Here is a 26,509-nt window from a genome sequence, read left to right as displayed (position 1 = left end):
AACTGTAATCAAATGTAAAATAACACTACACTTTTTTAATACAATATAGGTTATACATTACAAATATAGTTACAAAAGTTATTCTGTCTCAGTGAATTTTGTCTTTTGTTTGATTAACGAGATGGATCAGGAAAATCTGCCCGTCGCTTTAAGAGCTGCACGGATCCATCTTTTCTTTTCAACTGTCTTAAAACATAATATTTTGACGTATTTTTGTGTGTATTTGTCCGTTTGTGTGCTGTGCAAAAAGACGAGGAAGAGAACTCAGAGTTCAACTCAGACTTCTGTCAACATAACCAATGTAACAACCTAATTTGCCGGCTGTAACTCTGCAACTACACAACACGGCCTAGAAAATCACAACTTTTCATTTTCCGTCAGTCTTAGTACACAATGTAACTACAGAAGATTCAAGTTTTAAATAGGAAAAATATTGAAACTCTTTGGTCATTTTTGAGCGAGATGCTAACGGTCTAATCAGATTCAATGATCTATGCTAAGCTATGCTAAAAGTGCTACCGCTAGGGTGGTCATACGTCCGGATTTTAACTCGTCTGTCCTCCTTTTTGGAGTTGCGATGAAAAGTTGCTAAAAAACCCCGCTCTAGAATCTTTATTGGGACGCAGCAGCATAGCGTCTAATGCCGTAAGATCTCTGGTCAAACAAATGATTTGCTGAAAGCGGTGTCAAATAAATATCTGATATATCATTGGTTAAAGACGTAAAAAAAGCCTCCACGACATGCTGGCTACGTCATATCATAACGAAAACTGAAACGTTCTCTTTTAATCCGGAATGGACAAAAGAGCACAAATTTATATCAAAAAGCAGTAGAGACGCTTTTCATGGATTTGGCACTGAGACAGATTATTTGTTTATTTATGTGTTTCTGTCAGGATCACTATCGTCAAAGTGATAGACAATTAGCATAGTTTAGATTGGCGGTATGGTTCTGTTCTGGGCAATAACTCCCTGCTCATCCATGCAGTCTAGCCTTAGGGTAAACAGAAAAGAAGCAAACAATGTATTGCAGATAGCATTAATGTCATATTAAATCAGAATACAAATCCTGACTGACGAGTGGAGGAGCTGGGGATGGAGGAGGGTAATTAGCTCCGAAGAACGCGATAGCAGCTGATGATACTGAAGGAGCTTTTATATGCATGCTGTGATAGGTATCGTATCCCTATAGGTAGTCGTGATCAGCTGACAGTCAGCTGAAGCAAGCTTTACTAACTTGCCCTGCCAGAACTAACGCTATACGCCGGATTGCTTTTATTTCCTAAAGTCCAGAAATGTTATGTTTTCAGGCACTGTGCACTTTGCTAGAAAGGCTCATCTCAGTGGTAAGTTTTTGAAACAGACATCACATTTTCTTGAATAAATACAAATACTGTGAACACTTTTTTGCCTCCTACACATAGGTCTACTTCAAGATATATCGTAGATCAAATGGCCTGGCAATGAATAGAGCAGGCTATTTCAGAATCACTGTATCACGATACCAACGATATGATGGACAAAATTGTATTGTAGTTGCGAGTACACCAGAGTCCTATGCAATTATTCTTGCTTCACTAAATGCCGCAAAGTGTCCTCGTTTTTGGTGTTATGGAAATGGCCACCCTAGCTACCGCCAGACCCGGAGATCGGCTGAATGGATTAAAAAACGATAAAACTCAACTGTTTAACTCTAGAGGAGTGGAAAATGAGCCAATTTTCAAAAATCACAGGAAATAAAATGTTGAAAATATATTACAATAGCAAACAGCTATTTTAAATTGTAATAACATTTCACAATATTCCTGTTTTTCCTGTACTTTTAAAACCAAAAGATCAAATAAACTTACTGACCCCAAGCTTTTTTAAATGGCAGTATATATTTCATTAAAATAAATGTGGGAAAACAGTATAAATGTTCCGTTTAAAGTTCAATGTCTGTGTAAAAGGTCGAATCTGAACCATCCAAACCTCTAGCAGAGACTGCTGTCTTTGTAGGGCACGTCCAACTGTTGCTAATCGCTGAGTGAGTGACAGGTGGTCGGTGTGGAAGGCTGTCATGGCAGAAGGCTCCACTTGTTGCCTCAGCTGCTCTGAAAACTCATCCAGCTGCTGCAGGACAGACTCCACGGATCCCTCAGCCGCCATAAGCCCCTAAAGAAATGCCAGTTTTATAATGCGCACAGTCGTCAGAATTACCAAATGATTACATACTTTTGTGTCACTAGCACAAACACACATATTTTAGAGGCTTGCAAACCTTCCATGCATTAATAAATCCTCACCTTCACCTCCAGTTCTGTGATGTCCCTGTGGGTGGCGCTCTTGAGTAGATGTTCCACATGCTCCTCTAGTTTCTGGATGTCGGTGCTGCTCTGAGCATGAAGCGCTTTGTACCGCTGCCACAGCTGCAGCAGGCTCTTGCTCCTCCGCAGCTGATCTGAGATCTGCTCCAGCAGCGAGTTCCACCTGACAGCAGATCGATGATTTCAGATCACTTTGTACTGATCAGTGTCTTCATTAGTTACTATGGGTGTTTGAAACTCACCTGAGATTGACATCACCCAGTGCTGTGTTGAGTGAATCGCTCACCGAGGGATGACAATCTCTCAGCAGCTGCTGGGTTATGGAGCCCAGTTTCCGTAAACTGCTCTCCTGTTTCTCCAGCTCATCTTGTAAACTCTGAGACACACAAATCTTAGGTCATCTTAGGTTCTTGCTCCTAATAATGCTAATGACACCTCATTCAGTTTGTGGCATGCTAGGCACCTCGAGATTCTCTACTTGAACCTGCACGGCTTCCGGGGAGCCTGTGAGAAGGCGCAGGCGAGAGATGGTGTAACGTCCCTCCATCAGGTAACCCTGAATCTCCTCATATGCTTGTTTATATAGACTCCACTGATCCAGCACTGACCGGAGACTGACCGTCTGCTGCCCGATCTGCAATTACACACAAACCTCACTTGAGACGGATCATCAGGCTGCAAGTTCTGGTGATAGTATATATTGTGTCTATTATCAGGGGCGCAACTACCCAGTGCCAGAGGTTTTATAAAAATAAACATTTGTTTGAAAGTAATTAAAGAGGAAATTATGAGTTAAGCAATATCATACGAGCAAGAGTGCTATTTTCCAGAGTAGCCTATATCAGCACGACTGCAAAATGCGATATGAAATTCATACAACAGTTCAATAAACAACAAGTTGTCATTTTTTACAGTTTTGCTCTATTTTTCCAACAAAAATAGATAAAAAAAGTATAGGTTTCGTTCTCGAATAATTCACAGTTTTTGAACAGTTGATTAGAACGAATTAGTTGAATGATTCTAGAATCCACTCACGCCGCCAAATATACTGGCAGTTTATAGTTTCATAGGCCTGGAATAATTTCATATTTCTTTAATTAAAATATTATATTTAGAACATAAATCTAAAAATCTCATGACATTATTTAGGCAATTGTAATTACAGTGTAAGTGGATTTTGATAAATGGTAAGATGGATTTTGTTGATACTGATTTCAATTCTTATAACAGCCATAGTATATCATGGTAAATAGTGTAATGACTTAAAAAGATGGTCAACAATATGTAACTTTACTTTATAAGAGGTGTGCCCTAAAAAGTAAGCATGCAATTTTGAGAACACCAAGGAAAGAGTACGTTCTTTAGTCTGTTTGGATACTTCAAACACAAGTTTGCACTGCCTGTTTGGTTTACCTGTTTAGCCTACACGTTAAAAGCGTGCGTTTTGTCAGACTCATAGCGCGATTTACCATATAAGCACGCGTTCTTAACGTGCGCTCTGGGGTCACGTTTTCCTTGACCCCCAAAGCGCACCTTATAAGAATGCACATTTTTGTGGTAAGGACGAGCGTTTTGCTGTCAAATCGCACGCTTTTGACGTGTCAATGCGCAATCAGACGCCCGCCCAAGTGTATATGAACACTTTGCCTTGCCACCGGCGCCCACTCGCGATATTCCATTATTATCCAAAATTCTATTATGGAATCTTATGAGGGCGCTTACTCTAGCCTGTTAGTCCTCTAAAATGTTATATAATATTGAGGAAATACAGAAATTATTTAGAAACGCACAACAGCAGCTACATATAGAAAATACAACAAAAAAAAACTTTTTTTCATACTATCGTTTTGGCGCATATAGCGCATACCCACTTTTTGTGCCACTGTCTATTATTATGTGAGCGATGCAGCTTCAAAAATCACATCCCAATATTTATGAATCAATTCAGGGAAGCAAATTCGAGGTAAACATACTGTAAATGGTTTACTACATTTTACAATACATCCCATTAGTTAACATTAGTTCATGCATTAACTAACTTTGGATACAGTGTTTGATACAATACATTTGATACAGTGTTTATTGATCTTTGTATAAAATACAATTGTTCATTGTTAGTTCATGATACCGAAAAGCCATTACATAATATTTGATTAAGTATTTTCAATAGTTAGTTCAGGTTAATGTAGTTAACTAATGGTAAACAAATGGAACCTTATTGTAAAATCATGAAGATTACAAATGCCAAAACTAGTCGCTTTATTGAAATGCATTATGTGAAACATACCGTGTGATCCAGATTGGCCCAAGACTGGTTTAGACCTTTTAGGGTGTCCATAATAACAGAGCCGGCTTCGCCTTTCTTATCCTGGATTAGTAAGCATCCTTTCTCCTCAGCCTTCTCCAGATCCTTCTCTTTCTCCTTTACCAACACTTCCATTTCCTAACATATACAGACACAGTCAGGATCAGTCTTTCAAAACAACAAAGCACATTTTGGGATTATCTATGCAATCTTCACTCATGAATCCATGTAGTGTATCTACCTGACAATCTTTAAGTGCATTCTGGGCTGAGGAAACGTCCTCGATCCTGTGCTTCTTTTTGAGTTTCTCTTCCTGTACACCAATCCAGGTCTTCAAGGTCTGAACCACATTCTCATACTCTAACCAGCTTTTAAGCAGACCCTCTAAAACCTGAATCTGTAAAACACAGAAGGCACCGGTTACAGGTAAAGGACATAAAACTGGGGTCCAAAAGTCATATTCCACTTGTAAAAACACTTGTTTTTGCCATTTTTTTAAATGTATTAATTGCAAAATATATTATTAAAACAATTTGAGTAAAAAGTCTAATTGAAAAAATTGTTTAAAGTGCCCCTATTATGCTATTTTAAAGGCTCCTACAACAGGCTTACATGCATCAAAGGTCAAAAACACTTTCATTTTCTCATAAAACATTGCACATCACCACAGTGTTCAATGATTCTCAAACGACTCGACGGATGAATCAGTCTCTCTAAATCCCTCCTTTCTGTGAGATACTCAGCTCTGATTGGCCAGATGACCCAGTTAATCTGTTGTGATTGGTCTACCGTGTACAGCGAGTGTTTCAGAAGCTAAACGACCATCACCATAACTGAACTTCAGCAGGAGTTTCTCAGTGATACGCTACTCATTTTGAGGTTCATTATGGGATGTTGCAGCTGTAATTCCTCACCATCAGCATTACCAAGTGTGTGTCCATCAACAAACCCATGTGTGTGTTTCTCATGTATTGGAGCACATGTGGGAACTGTATCAATAACAGCTCATACGTGAGCCCAGCACTGACGTCAATGACTGATGGAAAACAAATCTCACTCCATCCTTTCTCTTTACTCACAGTAGTAAGAACGACAGACGATCTGCATTAACACACACAGTTTGAGGTAATAGTGGCCCACAGCTGATGAGCAGAAGTATTTCAGTAATAACGCGAGTTAGCCGGAAACTCAACTTGTATAGGTGGTTTAGATTATTGTGCACTTTCGACTTTACAACTTTGCAGAACAGCGATATTACACACTGCATGAAAGGGAGTATTCGAAAAACCATAATAGGGGCACTTTAAAACCTTTCCAGCAAAATTTGAGAATTTTCTACATGACCCTCTAACCTTCTCTGTAACGAGTCCCTGCAGGATCTGCCAGCGGCGGTTCATGGCCCCAAGACGCTCGGCAAAGTCAGTTTTGTCACTGCGTTTCCCCTCCACGTCCTGACTGCTGATTTGCAGAACTGACTGATTCACAAAGTCCACAGTCAGCTGCTTACAGGACAGGTCAATCTGAAAACCCTGTTGAGAGAGGACAATAAAGACAGAGAGAGATTTGGTATCGCTCATGCGGTACAAAATGACTAATTCCATGTTTTATTCTATTGAATACAACGCCCCTCTTACCTTGTATTTCTGAAGGTACATTTGCACAACCTCAGATCCCACTGCCCCGGTGATCTTCTGCTGGTCCTCTTGGATGACATTCTCCATCAGGGATATCCAGCTCATTAGCTCTGTTATTGCATGACGGGATGGCAACTTCTCCATCTGCAGCTGTTTGTCACAACATGAATGGAGCTATTAGCATAACCACGCGAGGCTGTTCATTTTCCGCACCCTTCTTTAAACCTCTGGGGTTCTTCATTTATGGGTCACATTCAGGACCTTCGGGTCAAAAATGACCCGGAGGGCGGGATTAAGATAAAAAAGATTTGAGTAAAATCAATTAAATATATTTTTGTTCAATAATATTTTTTCTTTTCTTTTTTGGTGTTTTGAGATCATTTTATGATTTATAATTAATATTTGTGCATTAATTATGACCCATTTTTTCATTGAATATAATAAAAAATGTATATATATATATATATATATATACAATTTATTTATTTATTTTTTTTATTAAAGCTGTATTTCATTTTAGAGTCAAGCCTAGGCCTCATGAAAGCAATTTTTTAAATGAGATTGGTGCCATCCGGTGGACACATTGAGCATTTTTATCACGCAATAGCACATTTTTACCACTATAGTGGATCTTGCGTTATAGAATTTTTTTTTTTTAATTGTAGCTTAGTCGGAATGGTCCGAAACTTGGTGACTTTATTGGTACTTGGTATATGAACACCCAAAAAAATTGGGGACAGGATTTGAAAAGTGGTCGTAAAAAAATTGTCACACTCAGGACTTTCGGGTCAAAAATGACCCCCATAGGAAATGAATGGGAAATTAGTTTTTTTGTGCATACAATCTACAAATCAGCCAGGATGCAGAAAAAAAGGACTCAACAGTGAAGGGGTGAATCTCTAAAACATCAAGAGCGCAAAACAGACAAAAAAACTCACACACACACACACACACACACGTATACACACAAAAACACACGCACACACAAATGAACGTGTGCCATTCCAAAAGCTAATTGTGTTTTTGTGTGTGTGTGTGTGTGTGTGTGTGTGTGTGTGAGTTTTTTTCTCTGTTTTGCACTCTTGATGTTTTAGAGATTCACCCCTTCACTGTTGAGTCCTTTTTTCTGCATCCTGGCTGATTTGTAGATTGTATGCACACAAAAAACTCTGTATTTTCGTATTTTTGCCAATTTCCCATTCATTTCCTATGGGGATAATTTTTGACCCGAAGGTCCTGAGTGTGACTATTTTTTTTACGACCACTTACTTTTCAAATCCTGTCCCCAATTTTTTTGGGTGTTCATATACCAAGTTCCAATAAAGTCACAAAGTTTCGGACCATTCCGATGAAGCTACGATTTTGAATTTTTTTTTATAAAACGCTTCGGGTCATTTTTGACCCGAAGAACCCCAGAGGGTTAACTGAAATGGGCCAGTGCAACCAGCCCGTCATCATACCTGGTGGAGTTTCTCCTGGACCACAGGGATACGAGTGAGAAGATCAGCCCATTGTGTGTCTACCTGGGCCAGGTTTGCCCTGAGTGCCGCCGTGTCCACTTTCTTCAACCGGAGTAGCTGATTTCCCTGGCTCTGAACCGATGTGCGCAAAGACGACTTGGCGTCCACCTCTTTGGAAAATTCCTGCAGATATAGAGATGATATAGAGTGTGCCTGTGAAAGTCAAGTGAGACCTAAGCCTCTTTTAGCAGGATATTTATGGGCGTTCTCACCAGGAAGGCATGAAGATGGTCTCTGACGGTCTCCAGCTCTTGAGGTACAGTAACAGACTGTGTGCTCCAGAACTCCAGGCGGTCTAGAGCAGAACTCAGCCATTGGCTAAGCTCAGCTGACTCGCTCTGATACCTACAGTGAAATATGAAGACACCATGTGATATCAATAACTGAATAAACAATTAGGCAAGATTCAAGGTAGTAGAAAATATTACTTAAAGTGCCCCTATTATGTTTTTTCTAATATTCCCTTTCATGCAGTGTGTAATATCACCGTTTGTGAATGTAGACGTTCTGCGAATTTGTAAAGTCGAAAGTGCACGATAAATAAAGTTATCTCCCAAAAGAAAGAATCGACTCAGAACCGCCTAAACGAGTCGCTTGATGTTTGAATCTCACAGCGTTACGGAAAAGACATTTGCATAACGCCGTCCGCTCGTGAACAACTTGACCCTCAATCATCCTTTTACTGACGACTGCTCCTCAAATCTCAGAGTTCAACACGGGATTCACAAAACTCTTGCTCTTGAGAGACGGGTCAGTGTCAGTTTATCTGGACCAGCTCCTCAGAATCACAACCTGTAAGTATGAATAATTATTGATGTTTATATTTTCTATTGGGTGTTCAAAATATGTCGTTTTGTGTTTTATATTGTGTAAGTTTCCGGCTAACTCGCGTTATTGCTGTCTTACTGAAATACTTCTGCTCATCAGCTGTGGGCCACTATTACCTCAAACTGTGTGTGTTAATGCAGATCTTCTGTCGTTCTTACTACTGTGAGTAAAGAGAAAGGATGGAGTGAGATTTGTTTTCCATCAGTCATTGACGTCAGTGCTGGGCTCACGTATGCGCTGTTATTGATACAGTTCCCGCATGTGCACCAATACATGAGAAACACACACATGGGTTTGTTGATGGACACACACTTGTTAATGCTGATGTTGAGGATTACAGATCAACATCCCATAATGAACCTCAAAATGAGTAGCGTATCACTGAGAAACTCCTGCTCAAGTCGTCTTGTGATGGAGGTTCGGGATGAATAACTAGTTCTTCAATGTTTCATCATCGGACTCGCGCTCGGATTGATGCGGTAAAATCGACGTCATCGTTACTGTCTCTACAGTGTGAACAATCACTGAGCTTTAGGAAGCCTCTAGAGCTGAAGTTCAGTTATGGTGATGGCGTTTAGCTTCTGAAACACGAGCTGTACACGGTAGACCAATCACAACAGACTGGGCCGTCTGGCCAATCAGAGCAGAGTATCTCACAGAAAGGAGGGATTTATAGAGACTGATTCATCCGACGAGTCGTTTGGGAATCATTGAACACTGTGGTGATGTGCAATGTTTTATGAGAAAATGGAAGTTCTGTTCTAGGACACTCCAAAACTAAATCAGGAGCCTTTAAAATATTATAATAGGGGCAGTTTAACAGTCATTCAAGGCAGTAGAGAATCACAAAGAGGCGTTCTGACCTGATCCAGTGTTTGAGGGTGGAGTCCAAGCGGTGTAGCTCTTTATTGATCTTGGTGGTGGTGCTGAGCCAGTGATCTCCCAGCTGATTGAGCTGAGTTTCCAGCTCCGAGCAAGACACATGTAAAAGCAACCTCTTCTCATCCTCCAACAACTTATACAACTGCTGCTGCCGCTCAGACAGACCGGCCTTCAGACGCTATAGAGAGGGAGAGTTTAGTACGTTTTAGATTTACCCTTCCTTGATTTCAAATGTACACTACCTATCTACCACTGGGATCAGAGTTCTTTTTTTTAAAAGTCAAAATTGATTAAAATTTATGATTTATTTAATAAAGAAGTATAATTTTTAGGGCTGTCAAAAGATTAATCGCAATTAATCGCATTCAAAATAAAAGTTTGTGTTTACATAATATATGTGTGTGTACTCTGTTAATTATTATTTATATATAAATACACACACAAGCATGTATATATTTAAGAAAAAAATATTTTTTATATATAAAACATTTATATTTATAGATATTATAGATTATATAAATGTATATACAGTATATAGATGCAAATATTTCTTAAATATATACATGAATGTGTGTGTATTTATATATAAATAATAATTAACAGAGTACACACACATATATTATGTAAACACAAACTTTTATTCTGGATGCGATTAATCGCGATTAATCTTTTGACAGCCCTAATAATTTTACTTTCTTACATTCAAATTCACATCAGTTTTCTAATTAAGATTCACAAATCGTGCAATATATGTAATGTCTGTAATGTAAAATAATGGTTGGTGTTGTATTGATTCTATGGTGTAACCGTGTCTGATCCAGTGTGTGTGTGATAGAGTTGTACCTGGTATAGAGTAATTCTATCCCTCAGTCTGTCCTCTGTCTCTTCCACCAGGCCTACACTGGGGATGCTGCTTTCCACTGCCTCCAGCTGCCTATACACGGCCTGATAGTCCCCTACCAACCTGCTCCACCACTGATGCCGCAAAACACAGTTATTCACTCCATATGCACCGATTTAATAATCTGCATCTATTCTCTCGAGAAACACTAACCTCCAGGATGCCCTCCAGCTCCACTCCGCGTTTGTGGGCCTGTTTAAGCACAGCCTGGGCCTGAGCCACAGTTTCCTCCAGGCTCTGGACCTCCCGCTGCACCACCAACCCACTGACCTGCCTGAAGAAGGCCTGTGTCAGGACAACATGCGTCTCTAGCCCCTGAAAAAACTCCTGCAGGAAGAAAATATAAAAGGGAACCAAACATCACTATATTATCAATTATTTCAGAAAGAAGGTGGCCCTGACGTTCACCTTACTAGGGACAAGTGTTGTGAATTAGCTTTAGCTAAAAACACTTCAGATGACTGTTTAAGTTTATCTATGTTTTTTTGTATCTGTCCCTATCTAAATAAGCTTAAATAAATACGTTCTTGAGAGAATTTGATCGCATGAGATGAGAGATTAAGAACAAAAGTGTCTTATGCTCACCAAGGCTGCATTTAATCAATAATCAGAGGTGGACAAAGTACACAACTCTCTCTGTTACAAGTGAAAGTTGTTAAAAACTATTTTTACTTAAGTAAAAGTACAGAAGCACTTGCTTTTAAAAGTACTTAAGTATACAAAAGTAAATTTCCTTTTTTATGTCAATGCATTATTTTATTATTGTTGCATTGTTGTATAAATGCACGCTATGTCATCATGGTGGTTTAAGCCAGGCAGTGATGCTCCATCCGACATGCTAGCATACGACCACCATGAACTAATTTAAATACTTAAAAGTTACAAAGCTTTTTACAAAGCTGCTGTCACTTTAAGGCAGAATGCACAAATCCTACACACTGATACACATCCGATATTCCCCCAACTGTTTACGTTCACTTAAGACATAATCAACTTTGTTTACGTGAATACTTTCCAAAATGAAAATTGACATTTTGTGTGTATTGGTCTGTATAAGTGCGAAAAAAACACAAAAGAAAGCTCTATTCAGTACTCAGGCTCTGGCATCTCAGAGGCACAAAAAAAAAGACTGAACTGAACTCTTTCATCATGCTTTTTCAGATTCATCCAAATGTCTATGCTTCTCTTTCTCCCAGACATTTACATTTTTGCAAAAAAAAAAAAAAAACATTTAAAGAAGAAAAAAAATCATCCACTGACTTGCAAAGCTGCTACAGAAACGACTTTTGACTCCGAGGACCTTGATAGAAATGTAGTGGAGTAAAAAGTACGATATTTGTCTTTCAAATGTAGTAAAGTTAAAGTAAAAGTTTCCCTAAAAAATAATACTTCAGTACAGTACAGATACTCAAAAAGTGTACTTAAGTACAGTACTCAACTAAATATACTTTGTTACTGTCCACCTCTGTCAATAATACAGTAAAAACAGTAAAAGTACAAAATATTATTACAATTTAAAATAACTGTTTTCTATTTACTACAGCTCGTCAGAAATACATGGTCTTGATGAGAGGGGCATTCTCATTCTAGAGAGCATTTGATTGGACGAGACAAGAGTCATCAATATTTTGGTCTGTTTTCCTGGAAGAGAAAGATTGTAACTTTTATATATGTATAGGTTTGTCTATTTTGCCTAATAAACAGGCATAATTAGAAGGGCCAAATCTTAGATCCTGAATTTTTCCCAACCCTGGTAGATTGGATATATTAAATAAAAAAGGTGGCATATGGTGACCTTCAGGTAATATTTTGCCCACAATGCCAATACACTAATAAGATAATCTCAGATCTTTTTTTTTTCCTTGTCTCGAGAAATATCTGCGTAGACATGAAACCACTGAATCCGACTCGAAACGATGTAGTATACATGCCAGACCAGTACGTGGCGCTGTAATTCTGCCACAGAGATACACTAAAAATGGAGAAGAAGACTTGGAGCATGTGCATAAACACATTGCTTCACAAAATATATACGGATTGGCTGTACACAAGAAAATGCGTACAGTGTCGGTTTCAGATTTATCCACTCTAGGTTTAAAAAAATAGCGGTTTCAGGCCCCAAAAATGCCTGATCCATCTGGACGAAACGCTAATACAATAAAAAAAAAATTACGTATACAGCTAAACACGTCTCCGTGTGGACGGGCCCTTGATCTAATCTAATTTTGAAAACCCCTGCGCTAGGGAGCACTATGACACATCTTTTGAAAGAGTACAGAATCTCCTGATCAAAACACAGGTGAAGAAGATGCAGAAACAAGCAATGTCATATGTGATCATATGCATATGTGAAATAATACTATCACCAACATTAAACAGCGAATAAATCAAAACAGCCTAATGTTACTGAATGAAATGTAGACCCAGGACGAGCTACAGGACTGTGAAGCTTTGGGGGTGTTGATGAGCTCCGTCTAATCCATCTGTGTTTTGACCATCGCTCTGAATCTGATCCAGATGTAGTCTTTGACAAAGACATGATTTGTTGCTTTACTTTACTTACCCGCATTCAAGTGTTGATAAAAATGAATGCATGAAGCTAGAATAAAACCGGTTTAAAAGTAGAGGGTCCGTTCTTTCTAATTGCATGTTCAGATATTCATACAACAAAATATTCTGGGGGCCATGACATTTTTGTGAAAATGATCAAAAACGCTGGCATGGCTGGCAACTTTTTTTTTTTAAATGACGGCGGGGAAAGAGTTAATCACAAAACGAGGCTGTTGTACCTTGTGTTTGTCTAGGAGGATCTGAACCTCAATCACTGATCCCACTTTCATCTTCTGATCGGCAGCCATTTTGTCTTGGGCGGTGTCTACCAGATCTACCAGGTCTTGCAGAGCTCTCTCATACTGAGCCTTCAGGACCAAACTCTGGTTCAGCCCACTCCGTTTGGATCCCACCATCTCCACCAGAACTTCATAAGCATCCTGCACAGCAGAACACAAGCGGAAAGTGAAACGGAAAACGTGAAATCAGCATCTGCAACCGCTGGAGAGAGACAGATGTGTGTACCTGTAGCTTCAGCAGCTCTTGAGTGCAGAGCTGGCTGGGCTGCAGAGTCTCTCCTCTGCTTCTCATCTCAGAAACTTTCTGTTCAAATTCCCTCAGACTGTCCTCCGCTTCTGCTAGAATCTGTTTACATTGAGTCGATTAACAAAGTATTGCTTGGGGTCATGCAAACATTTCAGTCATTTTGAATGCGAGACTAACCTCCATTTGTTTCGAAGCGGGCCGATCCATAGCTGCATTCATTTTCTGCAAAAGCTGGTACTTTGAGTCGCTGAGCGCCGTAAGCAACAGCCTCAACTCAGTCTGTGGAATAGGCAAAGAGGAAAATGCATTTGTGAGAGAAAGACCAGGCGAGAAAAAACATAAAAATAACCAGATACAAGCGACACATACCTGGAAAACCGCGAGCTCCTGCAGCTTCTCTTTCATGCTGTCACATCGCTGCTCCAGCACGGCGTCCAGCAGCTTTAGTCTCCCCTCCAAACCATCTAACACCTCCTCAACCAAAACACTTTCTCCACATTCATCCCATAGCCGCTCTGTCCCTCCGAGCACATCCCGACATTTACAAACCTCCTCGCTGACATTCTTTACCTCCTTTCCCAAACCCTGAAGAGACAAGAGCAGATAAGATAAAGTGCCAAAAAGTGTTTCCTTTTATATCTCATAAAATGACCATGTCTGACCTCTAGGTGTCCCAGGTGAGTCTCAGAGTCATCGGATAATAATACTGGGCCAGATACGAGTTCATTCTCAGCATTGTCCAGCCAAGACGAAGCGGAGGACACCGCCTCATAGAGAGCCCTTTCCAGAGCGTGAGCACGCTTATTGTCAGCGCCCCCTGTCTGTGTGGAGGACACAAGAGAACGAATAGATGAAAACAAATTCTTACAAGTTATAGAATTACAAAATCCTCATCAACATCATGTTAAAATGTCCAGTGGCAGTACCTGAGGCAAGTCCTCCAGGTCTTGGCTGAAGCCTTCAAACAGACTTCTGGGTGACAGGATATCCTGACTCAGTTGCTCCCCTCTGAAAAGTCCACAGGGACTGGACACTGGCTGGTATAGCTAAGAGAGAGGATGGTGCTTATTTATTTGGAGCACAGAGGCAGCTTTTATGTTTTTCTTTAGGGGACAAGAAAATAGCGATGCAGGAATTTTTGTAGGCCAAAAGTCGGACATGCTTTTACTTGTCTTGTAAAAGGTGGTTGCTAACAAGTGGCTAAATGGGACTACACAGGCTGTAAGGGACATTATACGTCTTTACACCAGACAGGTAAACTCATCTACTCACTAGTCCACTTTTTTTGAGTTAGAGGGAACGGATATACAGTGCCCTTCACTAATATTGGCACTCTTGGTAAATATGATCAAAGGCAGCTGTGAAAATAAATCTGCATTGTTTATCATTTTGATCTTTCATTGAAGTAAAACAATTGAAAGTGGGGGAAAATTTCATTATAAAATAAATGTTTTTCTGTGGTTCACGTTGGCCACAATTATTGCAACGTCCTTTCCCCAAGAGACCAGCTCTGAGTCTTCTTCTGTAACGCCTGATGAGTTTGGAGATCAGAGCCCATTCCTTCATCCAGAATCTCTCCAGATCCTTCAGATTCCAGCTCTTCTCTTCAGCTCATCACTCATTCTCTATAGGGTTCAGCTCAGGAACTGGGACGGCTTCATTTTGTGCTCAGTCACACATTTTTGATGTTTGTTTTGGATCATTGTCCTAATGGAAGATCCAACCACGGCCCATTATCAGATTTCTAGCAGAAGCGTCAGGTTTTGATTTTTGATCTGTTGGTATTTGCTAGAATCCATGATACCATGAATCTGAACAAGATGTCCAGGACCTCCAGCAAAAAAACAGACCCACAACATTAAAGATCCAGCGGTGTATTTAACCGAGGGCATGGGGGACTTTTATCCCTGTTTGCACCAAAGCCATCTGGTGTGTTTGTGCCAAAAAGCTCTTTTTTTAGTTTGATCTGACCACAGAACTATCTTTTGCTGCACATCAGAACTATATTCTGTGGTTTTACTCATTGTGATTATGATTAAGGGAATTTGGCCTTTGTGTTTCCTCATATTTATACTCCTGTGGAACAGGAAGTCATGGCTGGACAATTTCATGCTCCTAGTCGTACATAAATATGAATGGGAATATACCTCAGTGATATTTTACTCATAAGAATTTCTAGGGTGCCAATAATTGTGGCCAACATGCATTGGAGAAAAACATTTATATTATAATGTGAGTTTCCCCCACTCTCAATTGTTTTACTTCAATGAAAGGTTAAAAATCTGTATATTAGGGATGGAACAATACAGTTAGTCCATGGTTCAATACATACCTCGGTTTTTTTAACCACGGTTTTCAGTTCGGTTCGGTTCTGATGGCTTGTCACATTAGTTTTTTGCTATTCTATTTTAAGCGACAGGAACAGCAAGAGGTTAAGGAGAAAAAAAAGACTATTTTTATCTTTCTTTATTTTACTTAAAATAATTGAAAAACCTTACTTAGACTTAAAACTTTTTCTTAAAAAACCCTTGTACACATTCCTAGTGTATTGTTAAATATAAAATAAATATATATAAAGATTTACACTGGCAGCTCAGAGCTGTACAGCAGTATTTAAGTATGAGATTGAAAGAATAAATGTAAAAATAAAACACTACATAGACTTCACTATAAAATATACACTGATCCTTATTAAAGCTACTGTATTAGTTTTTCAGTCAAGAGCAGTGAGTGATTTTCTCTTTGTCTTTTGTTGTTGTATTAACATTAATATTATATTGATTATTGTGGCATCCCTAGTGAATATTATGAATGAAAGATCAAAAGGATGAACAATGCAGATTTATTTTCACAGCCGCCGTTGCTCATATTTACCAAGAGTGCCAGTATTAGTGGAGGGCACTGTAACACAGTCTATCCTCAAACATCTAACATGTCGAAAAGTGTTGAAGATGATTATGTACCGTGTGACATTGTGCCTGCTCCATCGTGTTTAGTGACAGCTGTAGTTTGTTGTTAAGGTCTTTGCCCAGGTTCTCCCATTTGACCCTCATTTGATCCTTGGTGCTCATGCTCTCCGGCCATTGACCATCAACCCCTTCAGAAAGGTCAGCAGGAGAACTACAAACAGTGAAGAAAGAAGCTCATTATGAGTCCGTGCTGTATACACCCGTCTTTCATGTATGTTTGCAATATGGCTGTCAATCAATTAAAACGTTTATTCAGACTACTTACATTATATGACAATTATTAGTAGTCAAATCACAATGAATCAGCTCTATATCCTCAATATTTGCTAAGAATATGAACGTAAGCTTGCACAGGAGGGGTTTAAGGCCTACAGTTTGACGAATGTCAGGTCCAGAATGGCTAGTATATGAATCATGTCATTTCACTGAATGCACGTTGGTGAAACAGTGAATGGGGTTTGTTTTGTGGTTGGGAGAAGTCAAGACTATAAAAGAACCATGAAGTGTTCGCTGGTCATCGGTAGCATATCGACGACCCGGGCGAAGACGGCTGCTTCACTACAAGATAGTGTGTTGGTGTTATTCTTTGCTCCTGTTTCTAGCGTTTTTTATTGACCACTGTTGTCAATAAATATTTAAACAGACAGTATTTCTCGGTCTAGTTTTTTTTAGTTTCTAGTTTTTATCTTTTACACTTTTTTCTGTCTTAATAGACTGCATGTTTTGTGATAATGACCTGTAGTGTTACACATTTCATGTAGTCTTGATTTGGGTGTGTACAGTGGTCATTTACATTTAAAAGGGTTGTAAATGTAGCTCAAGTCAATTTTAGCACTCAATAGTCAACTTTAATCATATAAAACAATTTTCCATCAACAAAATTGCGGCCAGTGAAAATGCGAGAGTGGCTAGTAACTTTGGAAAAAAAGATAAAAAGCCTTCATTCAAGTCGTTTTCACTGGAAGGTCCAAGTTAATTAACTCTTTTCCCGCCAGCATTTAAAAAAAATAATAATAAAAGTTGCCAGTCAGCGCCAGCGTTTTTGGTCATTTAAAAAAAAATGTCATGGCCCCCAGAATATTTTGAACATGCAATATATCAAAAGAAAGAACAGACCCTCTGCTTTTAAACAAATACATTTTTTTTCTCTAAATGTTTTATTCTAGCTTCAAGCTTTATTTTTTTTTATCAACACTATCTATAATACTATCTCTTCTATAATACTATAGTAATAACTATAAATGATGCATAATTACATGCAACTAACCCTCAACCAAACCCTAATCCTACCCTAACCCTATAGTAAGGACATGTAGTTAAATAATATTACTCAGCACTTAAATGTATAATTACACAGTAACAAAGACACCTTAAAATAAAGTGTAACCGTGAGTTTCATAAAAAAAAGCAACATTTTGAGCGAAAAGCTGAGAAAATCACGTTTGTGTCAAAGACTACATGTGGATCAGATTCAGAACGATGATCAAAACAGATCGAGCTTGATCTGCTCATCAACACCGGCAAAGCTGCACAGTCCTAACCACTTCCTGTGTCAACATTTCACTCTGTAACATCAGGCCGTTTTGATTCATATGCTATTTATTGTTGATGATCGCGTTATTTTACATATGCATATGAGTATCACTATACTAGATAGCAATTACTTTTAGCAATGCACTATTTCATCGCACCAAATTTGTGTTACATTGGTAGACCTGGTTTGCTAGAGAAGGATGTGAACATGTAGATAATGGACAGGTGAGAAGGACCTACCTCTCTCCATTGGGTGTTGTTCTCTGTGAGAGAAGCTCCTCTCCTCTAGATGCCACAGACTGCAGTAACTTCTTCTGTTCGCCAAGCTGCTCCTCTAATTCCTGCATTATATTCAAGAGCTGATGTCAAAAATCGAAATCCAGTCGTGCTCAATCAGATGCAACTATTTCTAAAGGCTGTGTATAATGTGCAGGTTAAGTTTATTGATATCATGTTATGGATATAGAGTGTTTACCCTCTGTCTTTGCACTGTGTCTTGATGCTGCTGGTTGCGTGTGGATCGTGCCTGACTGAGCCAGTCCAGCATATTGGGGCTCTGAGACAGAGACGAGTCTGATTCAGTGTCCTCCTGCTCCTGAAGTGAGCCCTTAAATAAAGACATAGAAGTCAGTTACAGACGTTAATGTATGACAAAGTTGTTGGTGATGAAATTTTTTAATTATATAAAAAAGTATTAAGTAAAAGTTTTGATTTTATTATTTCCTGCACAAAATTATTATATCACGTACAAATTTATGCTTGGTAAAATAATTTTAGTCGTTTGTATTACCCATTAATTTAAAAAGAAAGTGTCCAAATAATTAACATAGATTCATTGACATCTGGAAACACTCACACGTCTGGTTCACTATCTTTGTCGGGACTCTCCATTGGATTAATGGTTTTTATACTCTACAAACTGTATATTCTCTACCCTTACACTAACCCTACCCCTAACCCTACCCCTCACACACACACACACACACACACACACACACACACACACATACACACACAAACCCTACCCCTAACCCTACCCCTCACACACACACACACACACACACACACACACACACACACACACACACACACACACACACATACACACACAAACCCTACCCCTAACCCTACCCTTCACACACACACACACACACACACATACACACACAAACCCTACCCCTAACCCTACCCTTCACACACACACACACACACACACACACACACACACACACACACACACACACACACACACACACACACACACACACACACACACACACACACACACACACACACACACACACACACACACACACACCTACCCCTCACACACACACACACACACACACACACACACACAAACCCTACCCCTAAACCTTCCCATCACACACACACACACACACACACAGTCTGGTGCGCTATCCTTCGGGGGACTCACCATAGGCGTAATGGTTTTTATACCGTACAAAACGTATTTTCTATCCCCCTACACTGCCCCTGCCCCTAAACCTACCCATCACACACACACACACACACACACACACACAAACACACACACAAACACGCACACAAACACACACTCACACACTGCCCCTGCCCCTAAACCTACCCATCACACACACACACACACACACACACACACACACACACACACACACACACACACACACACACACACACACACACACACACACACACACTGCCCCTGCCCCTAAACCTACCCATCACAGGAGACATTCTGCATTTTTACATTTTCATAAAAACTCTGATGATTGATTTATAAGCTTTTGTGCCCATGGGGACCTCAATTTAGGTCCCCACGGTGACACGAGTCCCCATGAGTCTGTCTACAGTCAGGTTGAAGTCCCCACCAGGCTACAAAAACATGTACACACACACACACACTAACCCTACCCATCACACACACACAGACAGATAGACAAACAGACAGACACACAACCCCTAAACCTACCCATCACACACACACACACACACACACACACACACACACACACACACACACACACACACACACTAACCCTACCCATCACACACACACAGACAGATAGACAAACAGACAGACACACAACCCCTAAACCTACCCATCACACACACACACACACACACACACACACACACACACACACACACTAACCCTACCCCTAAACCTACCCATCACACACACACACACACACACACACACACACACACACACACACACACACACACACACACACACACACACACACACACACACACACACACACACACACACACACTAACCCTAAACCTACCCATCACACAAAACTTTCTGTGTTTGATTTATAAGCTTGTTTCCTCATGGGGACCTCAATGTAGATCCCCACAGTGACACGAGTCCCTATGAGTCAGTGTGCATTCAGGTTGAAGTCCCCACTGGGATAGAAAACATGAACACACACACACACACACACACACACACATACACACACTAAAGGTAAAACATATTTTCAGTAAGGTAAGTAGAGGTTTAAGGTCAGTCATGAGGAGATGGACCCACATCAGCTCGCATCAGGTTTTAACACGTCACCAGCAAGTCTCATTTGCCAGAGCTGGGAGAAAATTCCAGACTAGCCCCACAATTTGTAAAAGGTCTTTGTTTCAGATGGAGAGCAGTGGAACATCTTTCACAACAATGAACAGCGCTTGGCATTCTTCTGTACCGCTGTTCACAATGCATCCATTGAGGCGAGGATGTGTTTTTAGTGGGGTGTGTGTGTGTGGGCAAAATCACTGACTGACGCCAGTGACCTCCAGCTGTTCTTAGTTTTTCAGACCGCTGGCATTTTCTCTAATTCTACTCAGTTATAGAAATCATTGGCGGCTCTTTTGTCAATGAACGCTACCTGGATGTGGGTCTGCTTGTCTTGGAGGATGCGCTGTAGCTCCAGCAGGCTGGATTTGAGGCAGTGTAGTTTGAGGGAGAGCTGCTCAGCGTCGCCCCGTGTCCCGGCCTTCCCCTCCATCAGCAAACTCTCACTGTGCACGGACAGCTCAGACAGACACAGCACCTTCTGCTCGATCTCCAGTAACATGTTCTAGATCAGAAGATTACGACATTAAATTGGTTAGATATGATTCAGCAATGTGATTCATATTTTAGGATTGTTTGCGCTATTAACATTAAAGGCGTCATGAACTGAGAAATCTAATTTTCCTTGAGCTTTTGACATATAAGAGGTCATCTTATACTATAAGAATATCCTGAAAACGTCCTTGTTAGTCCAAAAGCAGCTTTTATTGTAACCAAGCCCAGAGAACGACTCGTTGTGGAATAAGCCTGTAATAGATGGAGAAAGACGCCTCTGCAGAAGAAGATCAACGCCCACTTCATCATCACAACTTTAGCTCCGCCCACTGGAGTGTTAGTGAGATGACAAGGAGAGAAGAGCGATACAGGATGGACTACAAATAACATTCCCTTCCAAAGGATCCTAATGCTAGGAATGTGCTTATTTATTCTCATCAGTGTGAATGTCTCAGTTGAGCATTATTTATTTGTGTTCGCTACATTTCTTTAACACAATTCTTTAGTAAATCAGTCGTAATTTCGGCGCAGGCTTTGCAAACAGACTTTTATAATCTGGACTCACAGTAATGCCACAACATGTCAGTAACCGTGTTAACTCTAATGCCTGATCTGAGATCAGTGATTCTGATATGTAATGATTCATGTACAGTCAGATGTTCTTTGTCTGTGTCAGTAAATCAAACCAGTGACTAAACGCTCAACTTCGAAATGATTCTCTGTGTTTATCAGTTTATCAGTGACTGAGTTCTGGACTAGCGCCAAAACTCCTGTAATAATCAACAAATCTCTTATTTACATTGTGTTTGCACTGTTAGTTATGATGAAAGCATTCGTTAGTGTGTAGAAATCGAGTTGTAATGAATGACGAGATCCTGCATTCATGAGCTCAACATGTCTATGATTGTCTACAATGCAAAGACGTCAGCCAATCACAGCAGTGGGCGTTTACACTGAAGTCTCACAGCAGCCAATCACAGCAGTGGGCGTTTACACTGAAGTCTCACAGCAGCCAATCACAGCAGTGGGCGTTTACACTGAAGTCTCACAGCAGCCAATCACAGCAGTGGGCGTTTACACTAAAGTCTCACAGCGGCCAATCACAGCAGGGGGCGTTTACACTGAAGTCTCACAGCAGCCAATCACAGCAGTGGGCGTTTACACTGAAGTCTCACAGCGGCCAATCACAGCAGTGGGCGTTTACACTGAAGTCTCACAGCAGCCAATCACAGCAGTGGGCGTTTACACTGAAGTCTCACAGCAGCCAATCACAGCAGTGGGCGTTTACACTGAAGTCTCACAGCAGCCAATCACAGCAGTGGGCGTTTACACTGAAGTCTCACAGCAGACACGCCCCTTCAAACAGAGCGTTCAAATTAGAGGCTAAAATCAGCTAAAATGTCTTTTAATTCTAAATTATGACAATTTTTTATGTAAAAACAGGAAACATTATAAAACAATAAAACAATGCAGTTCATGACCCCTTTAAGCCAAACACTTTTGATTCAATTTAATCAGACATTAATCACATTAAATTAACAATCAGGATTCGGGTTTGGTAAAATATCTTTGTTGTCTTAAGACAAAGTTCTATTTTAGGTGCTACCTTTGTAAATTCAAGCAACAAAACTCTCAGATGAGTTTACCATAAAGATAAAGTTGTGGATTAGTTTTTTGTCAGATATGTGTCACCCTACATGCAAAAACAACAGAAGGTGTGTGTGAACAAATACGTAAACAGGAGACGTGTGTATGCAGTGACTGATAATCTTCTTAAGCTGCTTAACCGAGTCTTCAGACATCTAGATCTCTACCATACTACATGCACACTAGTCAAGAGACTTTAGTGCACTACTAAGAATTAAAACAATCAAGACATTTTTAAAAATCTAAACTTTGAATAGATCAGGATTGCTGGGATGGGCCTGCATGGTAGCTGGGCCTGAATGCAGCCTGTGACATTCACTAGTAAGATATCAACTGAACTAAAGGTCAGGGCCACACTGACTTACCACAAAGAGTCTAACTCTCAGGTTAAAGGTTAACTTGATCCCTACAGCCCTCTAATCACAACACAAAAGACACATGTCTGTGTCTCCTTGAAGAAATGCAGACATGCACTGTGGGACGTCCCACGACTGCAGGAAAAAAGAAACCCCTAATCCTAATGACCAACAGAACGGGACAAAACCATCACAGATAAGTAGATTTACTGCAGCCCACTCTAGTGACTGAATCTGATGAATTGACTGCTCACATGCCAGAGAAAAACTATAACCAAAACTATAACAACTCAGAACCGGCTTTTCAAAAAGTGCACAACAAGTGTTCTGAAACTATGTTATCTGAAATAAAACAAATGTTTGTTCAACCCAAAAAGAGAGAAGCCTAATAGTTTGCATTGAAAATACACTATAGGGCAGAAGAAACAAATAATCAATATATTTATTAATATTTGTCTATTAAAAAGTTTCATCATTTCCAGTAGTTCATTTCAAAAAGTGAGGTCGTACAAGATCAAAAGAACACTCGTTTGTTTCATTTCAGTGAATCATTTTCCTATAAAAAAAATCTGTATACTATGTATGCATAATTTTATCAAGTAAAATGTAAGAATATTGTGGCATGTATTTCCCAGCCCTAGTGTCTTACCTGGCAGTCAATCAGCTGTTCCTCCATGTCCATGTCCTGTGGGTGTGGCTGTAGGGCGCAGCTCAGTGTGGCCCGTGTGCTGAGCAGCCAGTTGTCCAGCTCCTCTGCTTCACTGTGGTAGCGCTGTAGCGCTTGTTCCTGCCTCTGTTCTTCTAACTGCTCGCTCAATCGCTCCTGCGGGTCAGAGAATGAATGCACAAAAGTGAATATGCAAAAAGCAAGGGTACGTGATAAGTTGTTTCTTGTTGGCTCTTCTTAACTAGGGTCTTCTGGGTCTTTTCTGACTCCAGAGGACGTTTGCTCAAATTAAAAAAAATGTTCCCTTTGTCCAAATGACATGAGACTTTGTACGGTTGTCAACACTCTCAAGATCTACAAATCAAAACAATAATTGGATAATTGATATCTGTTTTTATGTTTGTGTGACAAAAAAAAGCCACACTCAGGGTCTCTGGAGACCCCGCTTAGAAAATGGACAAAATTCATCCTCAAAAACAGAAACAACACAGAACACGCATACAGAAATGAAGTGGCACACTTCCAACAATGCATAAAACATCCACAATGCAAAATGATCATGCTCTCGCACACACACACACACACACACACACACACACACACACACACACACACACACACACACACACACACACACACACACACACACACACACACAAAACACACACACACACACACACACACACACACACAACACACACACACACACACACACACACAAAACACACACAACACACACACACACACACACACACACACACAACACACAACACACAACACACACACAACACACAACACACACACACACACACACACACACACACACACACACACACACACACACACACACACATACAGGAATACATTTGTTATTGCTGTTCAGTTCATTGAATTTTGATGTTCATGTTGTGTATTCTTTACTCAATATGTAATATAACTGTTCATTTCTGTAAATTTTTGTTCTGTTACAGTTAGTAACTGAAGTGTAGATAAAATTTGTAGAATTATAAGAAAATCAGAAGTTTGAAATAAATGATAAACTCTAAAGACTCCAACTCTTCTCTTCTTCAGGTTTGATTGTAATCATAATGTAACAAAAGATTTTTTCATTACAAAAAAATGCTAAACCTTGACAAAATTAATTAATTTTAATTGTTATAATTGTGATTTTATAACATTTAGATACGAATCCAACTGAAAAATAGGTGTGAAAAGATGTCTTTCAGTCAGTCAAATAGCACATAGTGGAGCTCTGCAGCCATTTACTGATAAAAGTATTTTTTTTATTTTAAAACTGTATTTTCCAAAACAAGGGCAAAAATCTTACACTAAACCAATGTCAAATTATCCATGTTCTCCCCATGAATGAAAGCTAGAAATTTGGGTCTTTTATAAAGTGTAAAATGTATTTATATACATTTAAAAATGATTATAAATACTCCAAAAACTGCACAGATGTTGAGTAAAAACATTAATAAACAAAGAAAATTTTCATTTGTTCTAAAAAAAACCCAATTGTTTTGTTACAAAATTACATTTTGTTGCCTGGGGTCTGTGGACACCAAAGACCCTGAGTGTAATTCCCAAACGAAGACCGTACAAGGGTGAAGCCAAATAAGCCAAATTAATCATTGTATAAAATGGCCATAAAAATACATGATAAGAAGCCTCGCCAGTACCATCACTGTAAAGTACAAAGTAAATATAACATCCTGAGATTTGAAAATCTTATTAAATATAATCAAATTTCTGCTTTATTTAAAATTATCCATAACACTGTTGCTCCCCCATTGAGAAAATTTGTCACATTAAATTCGGAGAGAATTTCTAGAACCACACGGTCGACAGTCAGAGGAGAGAGCAGAGTTACAAAATGTAGAACCACATATGGTCAACAATCGTTCTTTTATAAAGTAGCGAATCTTTGGAATATTCTTCCAAACAAAATTATTTTGTGCACAAACTATAGTACATTTACACGCCTGACCAAACAGTGGTTATTATTGAAGCAAATTTGTACGCACTAAATTGACTATCATATGAATGATGTATATTCTGAGTGAGTGAGTGAGTGATAGATTCCTGAAGTGGAGTGTGTTTTTATGATGTGAGTGAAGTAATGATTTTATGCATTATTCTGTATATGTTTTATGAACTTCTGTACGTAGGGCCTATAACATCTACCTGTCCAGGGACTGCGGGTGGAAATTAGCATTTTTTTGCTATAACCTGGCACATGACATCTCTTCTTTTTTAGACTAATGTTTTTTCTGTGCATTGTCACTGATCAAATAAATAAATTCAAATTCAAAAAATTCAAAGTCAGTGTAAAGTAGGAGAAGCTTTCTAAACACTAAAACTCACACCATTGCCATTGCTGCAAAACAAGCGTGAAAACATCCTACCAGTATTATTCTTTCCCTCTTTAATTATGCTTCCTGGGAATTTGTTTAGGCTTGTCTGTCATTTGGTTTACGATCTGCAATTAGTGGTTTTAATCAGAGAGAGGTGCTGATAGTTCAACCCTCTACAATGCGAGTAAATCACTTGCATATACGACTAAATCTTCACTCTTCACTAAATAATATTTGCCACTGGCTAATAAATTGCTAGATTTTACTCGCCAGTGTGTGTGTTAGAGGCTAAGTATAAGTTTAGCATAGATATATTTTCACTCTCTGAACACTGACTGAGCACTTGAGAGTTTCGCTATCTGTCAAGCGATCTGTGAGTCTTACATACCACACAGAATCGACACCGCTACATGTAAACGATATTCTTTGTTGTATTTTCCTGTC

At 39.5% G+C, this 26,509-nt stretch overlaps 1 protein-coding gene across 1 annotated transcript in view; it reads right to left on the bottom strand.

Annotated features, from left to right (window-relative positions):
- syne1a (spectrin repeat containing, nuclear envelope 1a) overlaps positions 1-26,509 on the bottom strand; it is a 248,224-nt gene that overhangs the window by 45,662 nt on the left and 176,053 nt on the right. Inside the window, exons 96-119 of the mRNA XM_079830658.1 lie at positions 23,694-23,867; positions 20,860-21,051; positions 18,450-18,581; positions 18,215-18,315; positions 16,436-16,592; positions 14,399-14,518; positions 14,135-14,293; positions 13,842-14,057; positions 13,650-13,751; positions 13,452-13,571; positions 13,166-13,366; positions 10,530-10,703; positions 10,319-10,450; positions 9,457-9,653; positions 7,978-8,110; positions 7,706-7,888; positions 6,246-6,395; positions 5,964-6,140; positions 4,853-5,008; positions 4,594-4,749; positions 2,770-2,940; positions 2,549-2,682; positions 2,286-2,469; positions 1,972-2,154 (exon numbers count right to left, since the gene is read on the bottom strand). Of these exons, the coding sequence (XP_079686784.1) occupies positions 1,972-2,154; positions 2,286-2,469; positions 2,549-2,682; positions 2,770-2,940; positions 4,594-4,749; positions 4,853-5,008; positions 5,964-6,140; positions 6,246-6,395; positions 7,706-7,888; positions 7,978-8,110; positions 9,457-9,653; positions 10,319-10,450; positions 10,530-10,703; positions 13,166-13,366; positions 13,452-13,571; positions 13,650-13,751; positions 13,842-14,057; positions 14,135-14,293; positions 14,399-14,518; positions 16,436-16,592; positions 18,215-18,315; positions 18,450-18,581; positions 20,860-21,051; positions 23,694-23,867 (3,804 nt within the window). The remainder of the gene's footprint in view (positions 1-1,971; positions 2,155-2,285; positions 2,470-2,548; positions 2,683-2,769; positions 2,941-4,593; positions 4,750-4,852; positions 5,009-5,963; positions 6,141-6,245; positions 6,396-7,705; positions 7,889-7,977; positions 8,111-9,456; positions 9,654-10,318; positions 10,451-10,529; positions 10,704-13,165; positions 13,367-13,451; positions 13,572-13,649; positions 13,752-13,841; positions 14,058-14,134; positions 14,294-14,398; positions 14,519-16,435; positions 16,593-18,214; positions 18,316-18,449; positions 18,582-20,859; positions 21,052-23,693; positions 23,868-26,509) is intronic.

This window comes from Gobio gobio (genome assembly GCF_949357685.1).
Source record: "Gobio gobio genome assembly, chromosome: 12".
In the NCBI taxonomy this organism is placed as follows: Eukaryota; Metazoa; Chordata; class Actinopteri; order Cypriniformes; family Gobionidae; genus Gobio; species Gobio gobio.
This window is presented reverse-complemented; position numbering and strand designations above follow the sequence as displayed.